The sequence below is a fragment of the Colobus angolensis genome, unplaced genomic scaffold (genome assembly GCF_000951035.1).
Source record: "Colobus angolensis palliatus isolate OR3802 unplaced genomic scaffold, Cang.pa_1.0 Scaffold62, whole genome shotgun sequence".
Taxonomy (NCBI): Eukaryota; Metazoa; Chordata; class Mammalia; order Primates; family Cercopithecidae; genus Colobus; species Colobus angolensis.
The window spans coordinates 6,478,349-6,502,267 of NW_012119821.1; the positions used below are offsets into that span (position 1 = coordinate 6,478,349).

At 39.5% G+C, this 23,919-nt stretch overlaps 1 protein-coding gene and 1 pseudogene across 2 annotated transcripts in view; one reads left to right on the forward strand and one right to left on the reverse strand.

The window, feature by feature from the left end:
• The window catches only part of DMXL1 (Dmx-like 1), a 172,455-nt gene that overhangs the window by 41,817 nt on the left and 106,719 nt on the right, over window positions 1–23,919 (forward strand). For both annotated transcript variants that reach the window (XM_011963676.1, XM_011963677.1), the window contains exons 7-13: window positions 242–420; window positions 2,903–3,092; window positions 5,065–5,233; window positions 12,647–12,859; window positions 16,824–17,077; window positions 17,185–17,869; window positions 17,959–18,080. In XM_011963676.1, the coding sequence (XP_011819066.1) occupies window positions 242–420; window positions 2,903–3,092; window positions 5,065–5,233; window positions 12,647–12,859; window positions 16,824–17,077; window positions 17,185–17,869; window positions 17,959–18,080 (1,812 nt within the window). The remainder of the gene's footprint in view (window positions 1–241; window positions 421–2,902; window positions 3,093–5,064; window positions 5,234–12,646; window positions 12,860–16,823; window positions 17,078–17,184; window positions 17,870–17,958; window positions 18,081–23,919) is intronic.
• LOC105527382 lies at window positions 9,884–11,559 on the reverse strand (annotated as a pseudogene).

Sequence of the window (23,919 nt, forward strand, 5' to 3'; positions counted from 1 at the left end):
CGTTTTTCTTGAACAGAATACACACATTCACACACTTCAGTTTTTAAAGCACTTAGAAAAGTGCCAGAATCAGAATTTTGTTCTAAATTCCTCTGTGCCCAACATCTCTTCCCATCCCCGAGTTCTTGCCATTGGGGAGAAGAGTCTTACTTTTGCTATTTGGAGAAAAGTCTTACTTTTGCTATTTGATTTAATCTTTAATTCTGATCTGCATGTTTTTCTGGTTTCTTTTTTTCCTTAGGATGACTGTCTTTTGAAGGTATGGTACAATGTAGAAAACTGGCGGACAGCTGTTACTTCTCCAGATAGAAGTTCAGAAAAACAATCCCAAGGAGAAACTGACTTTTCTTTTGTGTATCTGGCCCATCCTCGAGCCGTAAATGGATTTTCCTGGCGTAAAACAAGCAAATATATGCCTAGGTCAGTGGATTGGTCATTTTTCCCCACATATTAAGGAACATCATCTTTGTTACTTTGATTGCTTCTCTCACTTTTGAGAGTCCATAGTTAATAGGACTTCTGAGCCTATGAAGATTGGGGTAATATTAAATAGTCTCTGGCCTGCACATCTGTGGCTGTGGGTCAGCTATGTTTGATGCTTAGGATAAGAGCCATATTAAAGGAGTTTAAGCTGGGATAATTTACTCCATATCAGATGTCTTTAAGTCACAGAGTTGTACATATTTTCTTTTTCTTTTTGTTTTGTGTCTAATTCTGTCATCTTTTTTCTCCAGATTGTTGTTTGTTTATATTTTTACAGAAATACTCTGTCATCTTGTACCTTCTAGTATCTCTTCCCTGGTTTTCTTCTTTTAAAAAATAGCTTTATTAAGAGGATATACCATGAGTTCTTGTATGTTTATATGACTGCACCCGGCATATCTGAGGAAAAGAAAGAGTAGGTTAATACCCTACATTATTCTTCTCTGAAATCGGTGTAAGTTTAACCACACAAGCACACAGTGACACACACATACATACCCCTAGTCCCTTCTTTTTTATCTGCAGTTCTGGAAAGAGTTAATATCATACTGAATTTTAGTAGGTTATAGAGACCTATTACTTAAATACAGGTAGAAATTCCCTATTTTTTGTTTGTTTGTTTTTTGTTATGTGTTTTTGTTTTGTTTTGTATTGAGACAGGGTCTTGCTCTGTCATCCAGACTGGAGTGCAGTGCCCCAATCATGGCTCACTGCAACCTCCACCTCCTGGGCTCAACTGATCCTCCCGCCTCAACTTCTCAAATAGCAGGGACTACGGGTGTGTGCCACCATGCTGGGCTAATATATTTTTTTCTTTTTGGATTTTTTGTAGAGATAGGGTTTTGCCATGTTGCCCAGGCTTGTCTTGAACTCCTGAGCTCAGATGATCTGCCTGCCTCGGTCTCCCAAAGTGCTGGAATTACAAGCATGAGCCACTGTGCGCAGCCAGAAATCCCATTTTGTACCATATGGCCATTTTCAATTTGGCCACACCATGTGGCATTTTTTTCCTACCTTTTCACTGTTTTATGAATTTTGCTGACTAGATGTTTTGAGCTATAGTGTAGCTATAGCCAAGACAGGGATAGAGAAAAGAGAATGAGAAAAAATGGAGTGAGGTGGGTGTGAGGATGGGGAAAGGAGGAGAAACAAGGGGTTGGGGAAGGAAAGAAAAAAAGATGCTAGGAAGGGAGAGGTAGGGGACAGAAGGAGACAGGTAGAAAGGGAGGGTGGCCTGGCAAGTCTGTGAAAGCAAAGATTGGTGGGAGAGGGAAGCCCAGAGAGGAGGTAGAAAGGGAGAAGAAGAGAGGGAAATAGACAAAGGAGAGGGAGCCAGAGGAAGAGAGGTGCAAAAATGGAGGAGGGAAGGAGAAGGAGGGAGCAACCAATACAAATGCTGTTCTCCCTTCTCTTCTGCAACTTCTTTTTCAGTCAGGTAGGTATGTTTAACAAAGTGGCCTTTAGACAGTATTGTGATTTCTTTTCTCATTACTTTAACTCACTGAGTTAGTGATAAAACCTGCTGATTGTTCCGTTTTTAAAAATCAGATATATATACTGGAACAAGTTGCTACTACAAAATACTGTGACTTTTTCTTTCTCTCTTCTAAAGTTACTGAATCCCTGAGGGAAGGTAGTCCTTGTTGATAGGGTTTCACTCTTTGAGTTGTTGATGCTTATGGGACTTATTAACATATATGTAATTGATTTTCGCTTTTATTTTAAGGAGGTGGCAAAAAGGAAATTAACTGAAAGTCAAGGATGACTAAGGAGGGAAAGTGTTTAGTACTTACTTTATCATGAATATTCAATTCTTGCATTTCACTGCTTTGGGCATCTATTAGGCAAGGAGAGAATAAGTGTACTCAGTAGTTACTGTAGGTTTTTGTGACTGTGCAGGTGCCTTTATAGGAAGTGGAAATGAAGCGTATGATATAATTCAAGGAACTATCCACTCAATAAATCAGAAAATTTTATTAGAAGATGTGGTTATTTCTTGTGTGTCAATTGAGAGATTGTGGCTTAATCTCAGTCTTTGTTTTTTTAGATGTAAAAAGAATCTTATTGAGAGCTGGGATGGTGGCACACACCTGTAATCCCAGGATGAGGCAGGAGGATTACTTGAACTGGAGGATTGTTTGAACCCAGGAGTTTGAGAGCAGCCTGGGCAACATAGTGAGACCACATCTCTTAAAAAAAAGAAAGAACATTTGGCGAGGTTATTGAAACAAGAACTACTGAATTCTAGGCAGAAAAGACATGGGTTGGCAAGCATTTGCTGTGATGAAATCTATACATATTGATATTTTCTTCATTAGCATCTTAGTTGGTACATTTAAGTAATTACAGAAACATCAGAATTGTTTGTGATATTATGTGGTATTTATATTTTCGCTTCTAAAATCTTTTCATTCCTTAGGGCTTCTGTATGTAATGTACTGCTGACTTGCTGCAAAGATAATGTGTGTCGTCTTTGGGTAGAGACATTTCTACCAAATGATTGTTTGCTATATGGAGGTGACTACAGCCATTGGACTGAATCAATTAATTTAACAAATAACTTCAAGAGAAACGCTTCCAGTAAAGAACGCGTTCAAAATGCTTTAGAAGTGAGTGTTTCTGTTACATTACTTACTACAAGTTTTAAAACCTTTGGTACATTGCCGTTTTGGTAACAAAGTAATGTTATAAAAAATCTATATCCTAGGAAAATCATTCTTAGAAAATTTTCAGTTCTATTTGGTTCAAAAATATCTTTTTATCTAGATTTTGTCTGGAACACAAAACTACCTATAATTATGAAGTTAATCTTAGGTTTACTGATGATGATGATAAAAGGATGATTACATTTGACTTAGCTGAAGTAACAAAGTAAAATCTGAGAATGCAAAGATTTAACTCTAAAAATAACTTATTTTTCCTTTCATAGAGCTTGAGTAGTTTATCGTATTCTGTTTTTCTACCATTTTATCTTTAGAAACCCCACCCCACCCCCCAGAACTTGGGGTCTTTACAAATTAATATTGAAAGTGAAAGTCAATTTTTGGTTTTTGGACATGCTAAAGGTAGAATAGTAATACATTTGATCACAGCGTAAAGGCTGAGAAACAATAGAACGGTAATACAGATTCTTCTTCTTCTTTTTTTTTGAGACAGATTCTCACTCTGTCAATCAGGTTGGAATGCAGTGGCATGATCTTGGCTCACTGTGTTCCTGGCCTTAGCCTCCTGAGTAGCTGGAATTACAGGTGTGCATCACCATGCGCATGCCCAGCTAATTTTTGTATTTTTTAATAGGGAGAGGGCTTCACCATGTTGGCCAGGGCTGGTCTCGAACTCTTGACCTCAAGTGATCTACCTGCCTCCGCTTCCAAAAGGGCTGGGATTATAGGCATAAACCATGGTGCTCGGCCTATTATTTTCTTAATATTGAAAACAGGAGGTGATTTTATTTTACATTTTGTGGATTTTTTTTGTGGGGGGGAGGGCTTGTTGTTTTTTGAGACAGAGTCTCTCTCTGTCACACAGGATGGAATGTAGTGGCGCGGTATCAGCTCACTGCAATCTCTGCCTCCCACGTTCAAGCAATTCTCCATCCTTAGCCTTCCGAGTAGCTGGGATTATACAGGTGTGTGCCGCCACACCTGGCTAATTTTTGTATTTAAAGTAGAGATGGGGTTTTGCCATGTTGGCTCAAGTAATCCTCCCACCCAGGCTGATCTCAAACTCCTGGCCTCAAGTGATCTGCCTGCCTTGGCCTCCCAAAGTGCTGGGATCACAGGCATGAGCCACCACGCCCGACCCTGAAAACAGAAGTGATTTTAAAACAATTTATCTTTGAATGTTTTGTATGATTATGCAGCAACTATTTTTCTAATTTGAATAGTATTCTCGTGGCTCAGAATATAATAAATTCTTTATTGATTCAACAACGAATAGAATGGCTACGTGTGGTAATGGCTGAAAGAAGGTGTTGACCAGGAATCTGAAGACTTGTTCTCCCTTCTGCCCTGTCTCTTCTTAGCTAGATGATCTTGGGTTCTCTATAGACTATTTTATCATAGGAAAGATGAGAGTAACAGTATTTACACTGCCTGCCTCATGGCATCCAATGGGATGATCTCGATGAAAATGCTTTGTAAATTATGAAATGTCCCATGTGCAATGGTAATATTATTTAATACTATATGGTCATAAGGAGTTACCTATAGACAGAAGAGGACAGTGTGTGTAGAGACATCATTCACAAACAATAGTATTGGAAAAAAAAATTTTTTTAACATTTGATTTTAGGAACTACATTTTAAGAAAGTAAGCCTAATAAAAATTGCAAAATATTGTGTGAGGATTAAGAGAACATCTGGGTACTTTAAGTCATAACTTTATTCTTCAGGATTCAAATTTGCTATACCAAAATATTGAAAGATGTTTTTACATATAAAACGTTAAAAGGCGTTTTTACATATAAAGCGTATAAAATGTTCTGAACTAGGATATATGTAACTTCTGAAAATCATTGTGTAACCTACACATGTACGACTTTTGACAGTATAGGCATTAGTTTTGTTTCTATTCACACAGGTAAACCTGAGACATTTTCGAAGAGGTCGGAGGAGATCACTTGCACTTGTAGCACATACTGGGTATCTGCCACATCAGCAGGATCCTCATCATGTGCACAGGAACACTCCACTGCATGCCAATGCACTTTGCCACTTTCATATTGCAGCCAGCATCAATCCAGCCACAGGTAATGAAACATTGTTCAAAACATGTTTCTGAAATTGAATAGTTTGATTTTATGACAAGTAAGTTATACTTTTAGTTTTCAAATAAGTAAAATATTGGAGATGACTTTCTTAGCCCACTTTTCATTGTAGCAAGCTCACTGATTTCTGTTTGTTTGCTCTTTAAGACCATGATTTGACTTGTGAGTTAGGATCTTGATAAGGCATTGAAGTTCATTATTAGTTTATTCAAAAGATAATATTTGAATTGTTACTTAATAAAGGTTAGTACTACGGATGTAGTATTGTATTGTTTTACTTTTTATTTTGTATCGCTGTGTTGCCCAGGCTGGTCTCAAACTCCTGGCCTCAAGCAGTCGTCTTGCCTTGGCCTCCCAAAATGCTGGGATTACCAGCATGAGCTGCCATGTCCAACCTCTAAAAGTAGTATTTTATAATTATCGTATAGTTGTTAAAATCTTTGTGTTTGGTACTTGATCTTTGGATCCATTCCATAAAGAGGGCAGAAATATATAAAAGTTATTACTGGGAGAATTAAGAAACTTATCTCTGTAGTCAAATATGTACTATTAGAATAAGAGATCTAGAATATCTGGGTCTACCTATGAATTTGAAGATTTAAGTACTTATTATTTTTGAGATGGGGAATCACTCCTGTTACCCAGGTTGGAGTATAGTGGCTTGAACACGGTTCACTGCAACCTCGACTTCCCAGGCCCAGGTGATTCTTGCATCTCAGCCTCCCAAGTAGCTGGGACTATAGGTGCATACCACCATGTCCAGCTAATTTTTTGTATTTTTAGTAGAAACTCAGTTTCACCATGTTGTCCAGGCTGGTCTCAAACTCCTGGGCTCAAGAGTTCCACCTGCCTTGGCCTCCTGAAGTGTTGAGATTATAGGCATGAGCCACTGTACCTAGCCAGGACTTATTATTTTAGTAACTTGTTTTTTTTTTTGGACAGAGTCTTGCTCCGTTGCCCAGGCTGGAATGCAGTGGTGCGATCTTGGCTCACTGCAGCCTCTGCCTCTTGGGGTCAAGCGATTCTCATGCCTCAGCCTCCTAAGAAGCTGGGGTTACAGGATTGTGCTACCATGCCCAGCTAATTTTGGCATTCTTAATAGAGACGGGTTTTCACCATGTTGGCCAGGCTGATACTGAACTCCAGGCCTCAAGCATTCTGTCTGCCTCAAGTAAATAATTTTTATGAGTATAAAAACTAGTTGTCATAATTGGAGCATTTAAAGTAGAGCCTGGAATATTACTTGAGGAAAACATTAAAGGCAATATTTACATAAGGTGTTATTTGTACAAAAAGTGAAAAGTAAAAGCCTAGTTTTCACCTCTACTCCGCCTTTGTCCCTCTCTCTAGAAGATAACCACTAACAAATATTGATGAGTTTTTGTTTATTATGAAATACTCTTTTTTTTTTTGAGACGGACTCTTGCTCTGTTGCCCAGGCTAGAGTGCAATGGCGTGATCTCGGCTCACAGCAACCTCTGCCTCCTGGGTCAAGCAATTCTCCTGCTTCAGCCTCCTGAGTAGCTGAGATTACAGGTGCCCACCACCACGCCCAGCTAATTTTTTATATTTTTGGTAGAGACGGGGTTTCACCATGTTGACCAAGCTGGTCTCAAACTCCTGACCTTGTGATCTGCCTGCCTCGGCCTCGCAAAGTGCTGGGATTACAGGCAGGAGCCACCGTGCCTGGCCTTTCTTTACTTTTCTTTTAAAAAATAGATTTGGAGAAAATTGTTTACACTCCTTGAGTTCATTCTAGCCTTTACAGTTTAGCAGACGCCAGCATGATCCAGGTTTGATTTAATGTGATACTTAAATTTTTGCTTACTTCCATAATTAGGGATTATTTGCAACAACTCACTGGATTTGTACTTCAGTATACTCACTTTTACATTCATATCAAAAGTAACACCAAGGAGCTGGGCGCGGTCGCTCATCCCTGTAATCCCAACATTTTGGGAGGCTGAGGTGGGCGGATCACCTGAGGCCAGGAGTTCAAGACCAGCCTGTCCAACATGGTAAAACCCTTTCTCTACCAAAAATACAAAAAAAAATTAGCCGAGTGTGGTGGCAGGCACCTGTAGTCCCAGCTACTTGGGAGGCTGGGGCAGGAGAATTGCTTGAACCTGGGAGGCAGAGGTTGTAGTGAGCTGAGATTACACCACTGCACCCCAGCCTGAGTGACAGAGCAAGACTCCATCTCAAAAAAAAAAAAAAAAAAAAAAGTAATACCAAGGAACAAATGCTTTTTTAGCTGAGGTGACTGTCTTGAATGCTTTCCTTGATTATGAGAAGGGAACCTCAACTTCAGTCTTGATGCTAACAAATAAACAGTCCATCTTAGAATTAGCTCATTAAAGAGGTTGATAGATCAGTCTATTAAGTAAAAACTAATTGTTGTTGATATTAAGATACATATGTTACTAGTTCCTTTGACATTATGGTGATGACTTTTTTTTTTTTTGAGACTGAGTCTTGCTCTGTCGCCAAGCTGGAGTGTAGTGGTATAATCAAGGCTCACTGCAACATCTGCCTCCCGAGTTCAACCGATTCTTCTGCCTCAGCCTCCTGAGTAGCTAGAATTACAGGCAGGCACCACCACTCCTGGCTAATTTTTGTATTTTTAGTAGAGTTGATGTTTCAGCATGTTGGCCGGGCTGGTCTCGAATTTCTGACCTTGTGATCCGCACGCCTCGGCCTCCCAAGGTGCTGGTATTACAGGTGTGAGCCACTGCGCCCAGCCAACTTTTTTTTTTTTTTTTGCAGATCTTTAAAATTTGCTTATTATCAAAATTTGTTATAAATTAAGATAGTTCTGTTAACAGAGCTACAAATTATAGACGTCATATGAATATTTTTCAGTTTTAAAACATTTATGGTTTAAATGAATTATGCTATATGACCTAAAATATATAATTTAATTTCCTTTACAATAGATACATTAAATTTACCACTTAAATATGTTACTAATAATAATAGTGGCAAACATGTTGGAAATCTTTTCTTTTACATCACATTGTTATGTGGATTTTTGACAGTAGAAACAAAAATACAGAAATGCAATATATGAATATAACTAAATGCAGAATGGTGACTTTTAACTCTTCTAGGGTAAAAAGACTTTTTTTCTCTTCTAGTGAAATAGACAGCATAAATAGAAAAAGATTGGTTCATTAGCTTTACAATTTTGCCTAGAAATTATCTATGAATGCATTTTTCCCCCTGCTGCTTACCGAAAGTATAAAAAGGGAGTTAAAGGAAAGTTTCCTTGTTGGTTACTACCATAAGAAAGATGCTATATTCTATTTTAGCAGGACCAATATATGGAAAATATCTAAATTTAATGTTGTAAAAAAATGAATTAGTAATGAGATTCTAGCTAAGGAGGGCACTAAATGAGGATTATATATATTTATTTATTTATTATTATTGTTTTTTGAGACAGAGTCTCACTCTGTCACCCAGGCTGAAGTGCAGTGGTGCCATCTCGGCTCACGGCAAACTCTGCCTCCCGGGTTCACGCCATTCTCCTGCCTCAGCCTCCCGAGTAGCTGGGACTACAGGTGCCTACCACCACTCCCAGGTAATTTTTTGTATTTTTAATAGAGGCAGGGTTACACCGTGTTAGCCAGGATGGGCTCCATCTCCTGACCTCGTGATCCACATGCCTTGGCCTCCCAAAGTGCTGGGATTATAGGCGTGAGCCACTGCATCCGGCCAATGTATATTTTAAAAATCCAAAACAAACAAAGGTTGCTATAAAAAAGCTCTGGATGCACTGTAAGCATATAGGTTTTTTTCTTTTTTCATGTGTATTTTTAAACAATGGAAGGATCAACTGTATTAGACTACAGTATGTTATTGGCTGGGTGCAGTGGCTCACGCCTATAATCCCAGCACTTTGGGAGGCCGAGGCAGTGGTGAAGTCAGGAGTTTGAGACCAGCCTGGCCAACATGGTGAAACCCCGTCTCTACTAAAAATACAAAATTAGCCAGGTTTGGTGGTGTATGCCTGTAATCCCAGCTACTTGGGAGGCTGAGGCAGAAGAATCGCTTGAACCTGGGAGGCGGAAGTTGCAGTGAGCTGAGATTGCGTCATTGCACTCCAGCCTGGACAGCAAGAGTGAAACTATGTCTCAAAAATAAAATAAAATATAAATATATGTATTTATTACATTATTGTATATGCTTCATTGAATGGAACCTTTGTATTATAATTATCAAAAAAGCAGTTTGCATTATATTATGGCAATTTATCCTCATTGAAAACCTTGCAGTATCCTTTTATTTTGGAATATCCTGTCAACAGTCATACCACCAGGACATGAATGTATAACAACAAAATGTTCTCTTGCATTAAATTGAGGATATCTGTTCAACGAAAGTCAAAAAGGAAAATGTAGGAAATGTACTTAGAGCTGTTATTTCTAAGTGCACAACACCATGGACCATTCAAGGCATCATAACCTCCATCAAGAACAATAACAAAAAAAAATTTTGTCAGGCTGTAAAATCCATCATTATAGACAAAACTGGTAAAGATTGATTAGACAGATTCATTTAACACTGATGTCCAAGCTGGCGTTGACAACTAATGCATAACTGGTGGTCAGTAGAGAGTTTAAAAGATCTTCACTTTCTATTGTTCTTTTTCAGGGATCTTGAAGAGTTCTGTTCTAAAATATGTTGTTGAGTTGAGCTTCTCAGTTTGCTTTCTCATTCTCAAACTGATATCGTTTTTCCTCTAATTATTTGCCCTGTGCTTAAATTCCTTTTTGCTCTTGGCACCGTTGGAGCTCAGTTTCCTGGTCCTTCAGTTTTTGAACTTTGTTTTTGACCTTCATCTTGAACACCTTCTCTATCTCTGTTTCCATCTTCTTCGTTTTAGCTACATGCTCTCTTCTTTCCTCTTCTGTTTGTGCCTGAGGGCTCTTAGTAAGCTGCCCTTTATTCTTCTTGTTACCAACTCCATTGTAAGTCAGCTGCCAGTGTTTTGCTTCTGTAGTTTTCATAGTGGGCACTATCAGGAACATCTTTCAAGTCTTGTATGTGTGTTCTTATCAACATATTCCTTTGAATTGTAAAATTACAGTGTTCACCATATTCAACATCAGCAACACCCCTAGGATACTGCTTTCCTCTGACTCTCTTGCCATTAACTTCAGTGGTAGTATTACTGCCTACCACAGCAAGAGAGAAACAGTCCTTTTTCCTTTTCTTTTTTTTTGAGACAGAGTCTCACTCTGTCACCCAGGCAAACCTGGTGATAGCTGGTTGTCCAGGATAGAACTTTAGTTCAACTTTAAACTTACAGAATTACTCACAGAATAACTTAGTCTGGTAATCTGGAGTCCAGCGGCCGATAGCTCACTGCAACTTACGCCTCCTGGCTTCAAGTGATTCTTGTGACTCAGCCTCCCAAGTAGCTACGATTACAGGCACATGCCACCATGCCTGGCTAATTTTTGTATTTTTAGTAGAGATGGGGTTTCGTCATGTTGACCAGGCTGGTCTCGAACCCCTGGCCTCAAGTGATCTGCCTGCTCCGGCCTCCCAGAGTGTTAGGATTACAGACATGAGCCGCTGCACCCAGCCAGTCCTTTATCTTTTTAACAAGTTTATTTTCTTCATCTTATGTTTTTGGAAATTCATATATTTAATTTTATGTTCTTGGATTTCTTTCATTATCTGTTTTTAAACTTGGCATTTCTCTGGTATCAGCATGTCTACTTTGGCAATAAGTGAGATGATACTCACTTTTTCAAGCAAAAGCTTCATAAACTTAGTATCCAATGGTTTAAGTCCATGTCCTGAAGGAGCAATGAAGTATAAACAACACTGTACCCTATTATCAGGCATCTGACATCTGTTTTATCATGATTCTCCGTTTAGGTGGTCCTCAATTTCCTTTCAGTGTAGTCAGCAACCAGAAATTACTATTACCCATTGCAACTCTAAATCCTAGGATATCAACTCTTGTGAGCAGCAACTGAACACCACCTTCTTTGATTAAAACTTTGTGTAGTTCCACCTGCACAATCTTTTTAATTCTGTGAGAAGGATCTGGATACTCTGGAGAATACAAATCTGTGAGGAATAATGAGTCGATTAATGTAAAGTTTCTGAATCCAGATTTACCAACTACCATAAGTATGAATTCCAACCCTCTCTTCACTGATTTTCTGGATATTTGAATTTGATTTGGGAGATTGGAAAACTCCCACGTAGACTTCAGGGTTCTTCTGTTGAGCTACGATGCTGCTGTTGATGCTTCTCTCCTCCGCAGCGGATCTCTTGCTGACTGGCATCTCCTCCCCGCTCCATGACTAGCCCCAGCTGGAAATCTTATTTAGAGGTTAAATAAAGTGTATTCTAGGCCGGGCGCAGTGGCTCAAGCCTGTAATCCCAGCACTTTGAGAGGCCGAGACGGGTGGATCACGAGGTCAGGAGATCGAGACCATCCTGGCTAACACGGTGAAACCCTGTCTCTACTAAAAAATACAAAAAAACTAGCTGGGCGAGGTGGTGGCGCCTGTAGTCCCAGCTACTCGGGAGACTGAGGCAGGAGAATGGTGTGAACCCGGGAGGCGGAGCTTGCAGTGAGCTGAGATCCGGCCACTGCACTCCAGCCTGGGCGACAGAGCTAGACTCCGTCTCAAAAATAAAATAAAATAAAATAAAATGTATTCCAGAGATTTAAAGATAAATATTATAAATTTGTTCAGACCTGTAGAATGTACAACACCAAGAATGAACCCTAAGGTAAACTACAGACTTTGGGTGATAGTGATGTGTCAGTGTGGATTCATCAGTTGTAATAAATGTACCACTTTGGTAATGGGTGTTGATAATGTGGGAGGCTGTGTATATATAGGATGGGGAATATGGCTGTACCTTTGAATTTTGCTATGAACTTAAAACTACTCTAAAAAATAGTCTTTAAAAAATCCCAAAATAGGCCGGGCACAGGGGCTCACGCTTGTAATCCCAGCACTTTGGGAGGCTGAGGCAGGTGGATCCCGATCGGTCAGGAGATCGAGACCATCCTGGCCAACATGGTGAAACCCTGTCTCTACTAAAAATACAAAAATTAGCTGGGCGTGGTGGCACGTGCCTGTAATCCCAGCTACTCAGGAAGCTGAGGCAGGAGAATGGCCTGAACCAGGGAATTTGCAGTGAGCCAAAATCACGCCAGTACACTCCAGCCTGACAGCAGAGCAAGACTCTGTCTCAAAAAAAAAAAAAAAAAAAACTCAAAATAAAATTAAAAAGTGAAAGAGAAAGACTTTCAGGCAAACAAAATTTAAATGTAATAGTAATAAAAATATGAAACATGAATGTTTTATATGCTAGAAGGTAAAAATTTTAATTTTACAATCTTTTTTTCTCTTACAGACATTCCACTTCTTCCATCTATTACATCTCTGAGTCTAAATGAAAATGAAGAGAAGACTGGACCTTTTGTTGTACACTGGCTAAACAATAAAGAACTGCATTTTACTTTGTCCATGGAAGTTTTTTTACAGCAACTTAGAAAAAGTTTTGAACAACCATCTTCTGAGGCCAGTGTAGAAGATTCTAATCAGGCAGATGTAAAATCTGATGAAGGTAAAACTTTAAGAAGACAGAAAAATTTAAAGTTTTGTTCAAAATAGCAGACGTTTTCATATTAGGGTAAAACTAGCTACTTGTAGGAAATAAACTCCAAAATTGCAATGACGTGATCCAAACATGGACTAGCTCATTTAATAATCCAGTGTAGATATTTCTGTTCCAGGTGGCTTTCTTCCACATGGTTATTTAAGGACTCAGGGTTCTCATTCTTCTGGTTTTGTTAGCCCTGAGGACTTCCCTATATAAAGGACTCTCTGTAGACTGGCAGCATTGGTGTTACCCAGGAGCTCGTTAGAATGCATGTCTCAAGGTCCACACAGACCCACCAAACCAGAATCTGCAATTTAATGAAGTTTCCAGGTGATTTGTATGTACATTAAAGTTTGAGAAGCATTGGAACTAGTACTTTAAATTTCTCTGCCTTTGGCCTTCAGTTGGTGTAGAGAGAGAGGTAGAGAGAAAGAAAGCTTAGCTGTTTTCTCAGCTACCTTGATTGACACGTATCACTTACACTGTCATTTGGCTGACAAGAGCTAGTCACAGGGCCCATGTAATTCTGACTGTATAAGGCTTTATAGACTGAGAAATGGGAAGTGAGAAACTGTGGTGGGCAGCTAGCCATGTGTTTTTTTTTTTTTTTTTTTTTTAAGTTTTCTTTTAATGTCAAGATTGTTTGTGATCATTAGGGAAGAAAAATCAAACAAGTATACAGATAGTTATAAAGTTTCCACATTGTTAAGTTTGATAAGTATCCTTCCAGTTTGATTCTTTTCTTATGCTCATACAAACATCTAAATACAGACTCTTAAAAGTTGTACTGTGGGTGCTCATTTTTATACAGAAATAATGTTCTGTACTTTGTTTTTTTTGTTTGTCTTTTTGAGATGGAGTCTTGCTCTGTTACGCAGGCTGGAGTGCAGTGGTGCAATCTTGGCTTATTGCAGCCTCCACCTCCTGGGTTCAAGCAATTCTCCTGCCTCAGCCTCCTGATTAGCTGGGATTACAGGCACCTGCCACCACGCCTGGCTAATTTTTGTATTTTTAGTAGAGACAGGATTTCACCATGTTGGCCAGGCTGGTCTCAAACTCCTGACCTCACGTGATCCACCCACCAGGGCCTCCCAAAGTGCTGGGATTACAGGCGTGAAACACCACGCTCGGCTTGCAAGTAATGGGCAGTTTTTCATTTCATTGTATATAATGGTTGCTGAGTATTCCATGTCTAAGAAAAATGTCTAACAGGTCTTCTATTGATAGACATTTAAATTGATTTAAATTATTTTTCATTATTCTAGGTACAATGACTTGTCTTTTTAATTTTTGTGTGAGTTTTTCTATAACCTTGATTTCTAGGTGTAGAATTTCCAGGGAGTGTACCAATTTAAATATCAATAACTTCTGACAAATTGCCCTCCAGGAATGTTTTACCAGTTTTTACTTTCTCTTAGTGTGTCCAAATATATGCTTTACATCCTTATCAACACTGGATGTTTTCATTGTATTACTTTTTTTTTTTTTTTTTGCCAGTTGATAAGGGGACAATGGACAACTTATTTTACTTTGCATTTTCTTGATGCAAATTAAGCAGAATATCTTTTATTATATTTTAGCCCTTCTGTGACTTGCCTTTTAATACCTTTTATCAAATTTCCTGCTGAGTTTTTTTTTTTTTTTTCTAATTGATTTGTATATCTTGACTTACTTTTTAAATCTGGTAAACAGTCAAAACTTAAAAAAAATGTCTCTTCAGAGAAAGGCTCTATATTGCTAACCAGGAATTGGGGGAGGGTGAGGGGACTGGGATTTTTGAAAGAGGAAAGACTATACATATTTACTTGTATTGATAAGTTGATATATAGTTTATTTTTTATTACTAAGGTGTTGAAGGAAACCTGGAAATTGGCACCATAAATGCATTCCCTTGAAATGGTTTCTTTAAGATGCCATACCAGTTACAAGTCCATACACCTAGAGGATAACTAATGTAGCATACTGAGATTTGGATAAACCTGGTACTTTGGAGAAAGTACAAATTACACTCAAATAATGTATTTTAAAAACAGTCCCTGCCGGGCGCGGTGGCTTACGCCTGTAATCCCAGCACTTTGGGAGGCCAAGGTGGGTGGATCATGAGATCAGAAGATTGAGACCATCCTGGCTAACATGGTGAAACCCTGTCTCTACTAAAAATACAAAAAAATTAACCGGGTGTGGTGGTAGGCGCCTGTAGTCCCAGCTAATCGGTAGGCTGAGGCAGGAGAATGGCGTGAACCCGGGAGGCGGAGCTTGCAGTGAGCCAAGGTGGCGCCACTGCACTCTAGCCTGGGCAACAGAGCGAGACTCCGCCTTAAAAAAAAAAAAACTCAGTCCCAATTATAGTTCTAATTCCAATTCCCTCTTTTTAGCGTGAGCAAAACTGAGGTCCGGAAAAGCAGTGTGTGTTACTGAAGGTTAAGCTGAGTGGTTGAATATAGAATATCTGGATCGAGAAGCCAGTTTACTTACTTTCCAGCTGATACTAAGTTTTCTACCAGTAATCCACTGACTGAGTCCTGTATGACTACTGAATACTCAGTGAACTCCAGTGACTTTATATTCTGGAGCCAAGTTACTTTTAATGCAGAGCCCATTTCTTATTAATATGAAAACTGTTATGTTTTTCATCTTGAATCCATTTATAAAGATATTTGTGTGTGTGTTTGTACTAGTTGTATTACTTTTACTAAGGCATTTTATGTTCCTCACACTCAAGGCAAAGAAAACATAATCTGAAGAAAAATATATACTTCTTCAAAATAAAAAGTCTTCTTCATTATGTGGATCTGGGCATATTGTACAGTACTTAATGGCTCAAGTGGATCAAAGTACCAGTTTGATGTTGATCCACTGAATAAAATCTCATTCATATTTGATGACTGAACTAACTCTTTGGGAGTTGTGATAGATTGAACCATTCTGGTGATATCCCCAGATCTCACTAAATAAGAAAAGGCTCTACACCAGAATATATAACAGTTGATCTGGCTATAAATTATATCTATAGGCTCTTTATTATTATAAGGTGGTGAAAGAGGCCCCTTCTTGAGCACATGGTTAATAAAAGTGTTGTTGTCTATAGATTGCTGGATTGATTTTGTGTTATTATAATGAAGATAAGGTACATACCACTGTCAGATTAAGAAACTTCCGTAACTTGGCCAGGCGTGGTGGCTCATGCCTGTAATCCCAGTACTTTGGGAGGCCGAGGCAGGTGGATCATGAGGTCAGGAGTTCAAGACCAGCTTGACCAAGATGGTGAAACCCCATCTCTACTAAAAAGTACAAGAATTAGCCGGGCACAGTGGCAGGCACCTGTAATCCCAGCTCCTTGGGAGGTTGAGGCAGAATTGCTTAGACCCGGGCAGCAGAGGTTGTAGTGAGCCGAGATCACGCCACTGTACTCCAACCTAGACGAGAGTAAGACTGAGTCTCACTAAAAAAGAAACTTCCACAACTTGTCTCAGTTGTTCAAATAATGGAGCAAGTTCCTTTTCTGGGTTGACAATTAGTCCTATATTGGCATTGCTGCTGGCTATGAAACTCAAAACCAAAGGTAAGCGATTAAATTGAACTACTTGGTAGGTGTTATAGTAACAAATGATACTTTTATTTTTTGAAAGTCCCAAGTTTTCTCCTTTCGTCTGTGCAAGGGCAGAAGTAGATAAGAAACTAGATCTCAAAGCATGCTGTGGAGCATTATCATTAAGCATTGCATTTACTGGTTTATTATAAAGGATATTGCAAAGGATACAGATAAAGAGATGTATAGGGTAAGGTATGGTGGAAGGGGTATGGAGCTTCCATGCTTTCCTTAGGCATGAGACCTCCATGTATTCAGCTATCCAGAAGCTCGGTAATTCTTAATTTACAGTAAAAGCCTGATTGTATTTACTTGGTTTATGAACTCTTTTGCTTATAGAAACGGATGATGGTGTTGAAGATCTGAAAATAAATCCTGAAAAGAAGGAATTAGGCTGTGACAAAATGGTACCAAATTCAAGTTTTACGTCATTATCGTCAGCTGCCATTGATCATCAGATTGAAGTACTTCTGTCTGAATGGAGTAAAAATGCAGATATGCTATTTAGTATTCATCCAATGGATGGTTCTTTGCTAGTTTGGCATGTGGATTGGCTGGATGAATACCAGCCTGGTATGTTTCGTCAAGTACAGGTACTACTGTTATTTCTGGAGAGCTACTTTCTTATTTATGTGGGTACTGTTTTCTGATACCTCTTTATATAATTTTGTATGTCTAACACTTGCTTTCTTAATTCTAGGTGTCCTTTGTTTCCAGAATTCCAGTAGCTTTCCCCACAGGTGACGCAAACTCTCTCTGTAAAAGCATAATGATGTATGCCTGTACCAAGAATGTTGACTTGGCTATTCAGCAAGGGAAACAGAAACCTTCTGGCCTCACCCGTTCCACATCAATGCTTATTTCTTCCGGTCACAATAAATCATCTAATAGTTTAAAATTAAGTATTTTTACTCCTAATGTTATGATGATTTCAAAACACGCTGATGGTTCTCTGAATCAGTGGCTGGTCAGTTTTGCTGAGGAATCTGCTTTTTCTACTGTTCTCAGTATTTCCCACAAATCCAGATATTGTGGTCATCGTTTTCATCTTAATGATTTAGCTTGCCACTCAGTATTACCATTGTTGCTGACAACATCACACCATAATGCATTAAGGACACCAGATGTTGATAACCCAAAGCAACCTTTTGATGCTCTAAATATTGAAGAATGCCCTTGGACACAACAAAATAAAAGCACTGTTGATGTGGCATTTCAGGATCCCAATGCAGTTTATAGTGAGCTTATTCTTTGGAGGGTTGACCCAGTTGGGCCATTGTCTTTTTCTGGAGGAGTTTCTGAGCTTGCCCGGATTAATTCTCTTCATGTTTCTGCCTTTTCCAATGTGGCATGGCTGCCCACTCTTATACCCAGTTATTGTCTGGGTAAGTATTCTGGTTTTTATTTCAGTAATTTAGATTTGCTGACATTATCATTAAAGGGTGAAATTTTAATATTTGTAAATACTTTCTAGGTGCATACTGCAACTCTCCTAGTGCATGCTTTGTAGCCAGTGATGGACAATATCTGAGATTATATGAAGCAGTTATTGATGCTAAGAAACTTTTATCTGAGCTTTCTAACCCTGAAATTTCTGTAAGTAATGTCTTTTAAAACAGCTTAAGTATATAATGTTATGTTTTTAGATAGTTTATATTTTTTGGGTATGTTCTAGAATTGTGACCTATAATTTGTAATAAGCATTTGTATCTTTGTTTTATTTTTCACATTTGTATTGTACTCTTACAATGATTCTAAGCTCCTTTAAAAGGAAACCATTTCTTTCACTCTTTGAAAGAAAGTAGAGTCTGGTCTCCTAAAATATGTTTCTGTAACACTTCTTTGCTTGTAGATAAATGAGGACTACTGACAGTATAATGTAGAAGTTATATCAGCCCATCTGCAATTATTTTATAGGCCAGAGGAGCTGGAACAACAGGAATAGAATTTTTATCTTAAGCATGAAAAGAAAGAGCCCTTAGCTTGGTTACGATACAGACAAGAGTTCTTTCAGTATTGTTGCAAGGCTTTTGCCTTATGACAGGCCACATTTGTTCTCATACCCACCTAATAACAACCTTCTAACTGCATTGTCTTGGAACATCCAACAAGCAAGCATTTCCACTTTTCTGGTTTTGACAATTTTTCTTTTGGTATCTCCAGAGGTAGCCTTCAGCTGTACCAGGCTTTCTATTTAGGAGATTCAAGCCATCTCCCTGACTGCCAATTAATGTATTTGTTAATGCTTGGCTTACAAAGTTGCATAAATGTCAGTGATCTGTTCCAATCCTGTTTTTTTCTTTTACAGTAGAAATGTATATATTTTTGGGGGGGTCTTCTATTTATCAGGCATTTTTAAGTAGTGGGAATTTAGATGTGAAGAAAACAGGTAAACATTTGTATTGTAGAGCTTATATTCTGGTGAAGGGGAGATAGGAAGAAAACAGATAAAAATATATTAATTAAAAAATACTATGGAGAGAAACAGTGTTGCAGAAGAATTAAGGATTGCCAAGGAAGTTGCTGGTCAGGGAAAATTTCACAGAAAAAGTACCATTTGAGTAAAGATCTGAAGATGTGGGAACTAGATATGTAGATATTTGTTAAAGGGAGAGTGATTTGGGAAAAGGGACAGCTGGTTCAGAGATCCCAAGGCCGCAGCATGTTTGGTATGTGATACGGCTTGGCTCTGTGTCCCGCCCAAATCACATCTTGAATTATAATCCCCACGTGTTGAGGGAGGGCCCTGGGTGGGAGGTGACTGGATCATGGGGGCAGTTCTCCCATTCTGTTCTCATGTTAGTGAGGGAGTTCTCACAAGATCTGATGGTTTTAAAAGTGGTAGTTTCCCCTGCGCATGTGCTCTCTCCTGATACCTGTGAAGAAGGTGCTTGCTTCTCCTTTGCCTTCTGCCATGATTGTAAGTCCTGAGGCCTCCTGAGCCATGTAGAATTGTGAATCAATTAAACTAATTTATAAATTACCCAGTCTGAGGTATTTCTTTATAGAGTGTGAAAACAGGCTAATACAGATAATTGGTACCAGGAGTGGGGCACTGCTATAAGGATAACCCAAAAATGTGGAAGCAACATTGCAACTGGGTAACACGCAGAAGTTAGAATAGTTTGGAGGGCTCAGAAGAAGACAGGAAGATGTGGGGAAGTTTGGAACTTCCTGGAGACTTGTTGAATGACTTTGACCAAATTGCTGATTGTGATATGGACAATGAAGTCCTGGCTGAGGTGGTCTCTGATGGAGATGAGGAACTTACTGGGATCTGGAGCAAAGATCACTCATGTTATGCTTTAGCAAAGAGACTGGTGGCATTTTGGTCCAGCTCTAGAGATCTGTGGAACTTTGAACTTGAGAGAGATGATTTAGGTTATCTGGCAGAAGAAATTTCTAAGTAGCAAAGCATTCAAGAGATCACCTGGGTTATTCTGAATGCATTCAGTTATATGTGTTTACAAAGAGATGGCTTGAAATTGAAATTTATGTTAACTTACGTTTAAAAGGGAAGCAGAGCATAAAAGTTTAGAAAATATGCAGCCTGACCCTGTGGTAGAAAAGAAAAACCCATTTCTGGGGAAGAATTCAAGGGCTACAGAAATGTAATAAGTAACCAGGAGCTGAATGTTAATAGCCAAGACAATGGGGAAAATGTCTCCGGGGCATGTCAAAGATCTTCATGGCAGCCCCTCCCATCAGAGGTCCAGAGGCCCAGGAGTGAAAGTGGTTTCATGGGTCAGGCCCAGGACCCAGCTGCTCTGTGCAGCCTTGGGATTCAGTGCCTTTCCTCCCAGCTGCTCTAGCTCCAGCCATGGCTAAAAGGGGCCATGGTACAGCTCGGGCTTTTGCTTCAGAGAGTGCAAGCCCTAAGCCTTGGTGGCTTCCACATGGTGTTGGGCCTGTGGGTGAGCAGAATATGAGAGTTGAGGCTTGGCAGCAACCACCTAGATTTCAGAGGATGTGTGAAAACAGCTGGATATTCAGGCAGAGGTCTGCAGCAGAGGCAAAGCCCTCATGGAGAACTTCTACTGAGGCAGTGCAGAAGGAGAATGTGGAGTTGGAGTATCCCACAGAGTTCTACTGGGGCCTGCTTCGTGGAACTGGGAGAAGAGGGCCATCATCCTCCAGACCCCAAAAAGGTACATCCACTGACAGCTTGCACCATGTGCCTGGAAAAGCCATAAGCACTCAACACTAGCCCATGAAAGCAGCCACAGGCATTGTACCCTGCAGAGCCACGGGGGCAGAGCTTCCCAAGGCCGTGGGAACCCACCCCTCTGTCAATGTGCCCTGGATGTAAGACATGTAGTCAAAGGAGATTTTGGATCTTAAGATTTAATGACTGCCTGGCCAAGTTTCAGACTTACACGGAGCCCATGGCCCCTTTGTTTTGGCCAGTTTCTCCTATTTGAAACAGAACATTTACCCAATGCCTGTGCTCCCATTGTATCTTGGAAGTAACCAACTTGTTTTTGATTTTACAGGCTCATAGGCAGAAGGGACTTCCCTTGTCTCAGATGAGACTTTGGACTTGGACTTTTGGGTTAATTCTGGAAGGAGTTAAGACTTTGGGGAACTATTGGGAAGGCATGATTGGTTTTGGAATGTGAAAAGGGGATTTGGGAGGGGCTTGGGTGAATTGATACGGTTTATTGCTGTGTGCTCACCCACATCTCATCTCGAATTGTAATTGCACATGTCAAGGGAGGCACCTGGTAGGAGGTGATTGGAACGTGGGGGCCGTTTCCCTCATGCTGTTTGCCTGATAGTGAGCAAGTTCACACAAGATCTGATAGTTTTAAAAGTGGCAGTTTCCCCTGCATGCTTTTTTCCTGCCACCTTGTGAAGAAGGTCTTACTTCTCCTTCACCTTCCACCATGATTGTAAGTTTCCTGAGGCCTCCCCTGTCATGCAGAACTATGAGTCCGTTAAACTTTTATTTATAAATTGCCCAGTCTCAAGTATTTATTTATAGCAGTGTGAAAATGGACTAATACAGTATATAAAGGAATAGCAATAAGGCCACCGTGGCTAGAGAAGAGCATGTGAGGTGGAAAATAGGGATAAAGTCAGAAAGTTAGCCTGGCCAGGTCATATGAAGGCTGATAGGCCATTGTGGCTACTTCAGCTTTTACTCTGAATAACAGAAGAGGTATGAAATGATTTAAGTTTTAAATGATTCCTCTGATGGCTGTATAGATTAGACATGGGATGCAGAAGTAGATCCAAAGAGACCAATTTAGGAACCAATTATAGTAGTCTAGGAGAGGGAAAAAAGGAGCTTAGAATGTAGCTAGTGGTAATGGCAGAGATGATAAGAATGGCCAAATTCAAGATGTTGTTTAGAACATTGAATAACTCTGAATGAACTGGATATGGTATGTGTGTGAGAAAAAAAGAGGACTCCCAAAATTCGTTATTGAATATTAAGAAGAATAGAATTGCTGTAAATTGAGATGTGGAAGAATGTAGAAGTAACAGGTTTTGAGGGACAGGGAAATTCAAGAGTCTGGCTTTGATCATGTTAATTTTGAGATGCCTGTTTGACAGCCAAAAGACATAGTAGGTTAGTATCTGGAGTTCAGAGGGAGGTCTGGCCTGAAGATATGCAATAGTTGTCAGCATATAAATTTAAAGTTGTGGAAGTGGGTGAGATTGTCAAGGGTGAGACTATAGTTAGAAAACAGAAGTGTTAGGCCAGGAGTGATGGCTCATGCCTGCAGTCCCAGCTGTTTTGGAGGCCAAGGCAGGCGGATCACTTGAGGTCAGAAGTTTGAAACCAGGTTGGCCAACATGGTGAAGCCCCATCTATTAAATATATAAAAATTAGCCAGATGTGGTGGCAGGAACCTATAGTCTCAGCTACCTGGGAGGCTGAGGCAGGAGAATCGCTTGAACCTGGGAGGCAGAGGTTGCAGTGAACCAAGATCACACCACTGCACTCCAGCCTTGGACAACAGAGAGAGACACCATCTTAAGAAGTGATAGATTGAATGTGTGCTCACTTTAGCAGCACCATATGCTAAAATTGGAATAATACAGAGAAGATGAGCATGGCTTCTGGGCAAGGATGACATGCAAATTTGTGAAGTGTTCCGTATTTCTCCAGAAGAGACTGGGGACCTATATTCAACATCGTTAAAGAAGAAAAAGTCTTCAACCAAGAATTTCATATCCAGCCAAACTAAGCTTCCTAAGTGAGAAGAAATAAGACCCTTTTTAGATAAATGTTGAGGGAGTCTGCCTTACAAGAGGTCTTGAAGGGAGTAGTAAATATTGAATGGAAAGATCACTACCACCTGATATGAAAACACGCTTAAATACACAGACCAGTAACACTATAAAGCAACCACACACACAAGCCAGCATAATAACCAGCTCACAACACAATAGCACAATCAGATCCACACATATCCGTGCTAACCTTGAATGTAAACAGGCTTAATGCGCCACGTACACGGTATAGAGTGGCAGACTGAATTTTAAGAAACAGTGGTATGTGGTCTTCAAGAGACCCATCTCACATGATTTTGATTTTACCCATAGGCTCAAAATAAAGGGATGGAGAAAAATCTACCAAGTAAATGGAAATCAGAAAAAAGCCAGGTTGCCATCCTGATTTCAGACAAACCAGACTCTAAACCAACAAAGATTTTAAAAAGACAAAGAAAGGCATTACACAATGGTAAAGGGTTCAATTCAACAAGAAGACCTAACTGTGGTAAATATACATGCAGCCAACACAGGAGCACCCAGATTCATAAAGCAACTTCTTAGAAACCTACACAGAGACATAGACTCCCACATAAGTTGGGAGACTTCAACACTTCACTGTCAGTATTAGATCATGTAGGCAGAAAATTAACAGATATTCAGGACCTGAACTCAACATTGGACCAAATGTATCTGACAGACTGCTGCAGAACTGTCCACCCAAAACAACAGAATAGATATTCCTCTCATTGCCACATGGCACATACTCTAAATTGGACCACATAAATGGATATAAAACAATCCTCAGCAAATGCAGAAGAACGCAAATCATACGAAACACACCGTTGGACCACAGTACAATAAAAATAGAAGTCAGGATTTAAAAAATAGCTTAAACCAGGCAATTACATGGATATTAAAAACATGCTCCTGAGTGACTTTTGGGTAAACAGTGAAATTAAGGCAGAAACCAAGTTCTTTGAAAGTAATGAGAATAAAGATACAACATGCCAGAATCTCTGGGACACAGCTAAGGCAGTGTTAAGAGGGAAATTTATAGTACTAAATGCTCACATCAAAAAGTCAGAAAGATCACAAATTAATAACCTAACATCACAACTGAAAGAATTAGAGAAGGAAAAACAAATCAACCCCAAAGCTAGCAGGAGATAAGAAATCATCAAAATCAGAGATGAACTGAAGGAAACTGAAA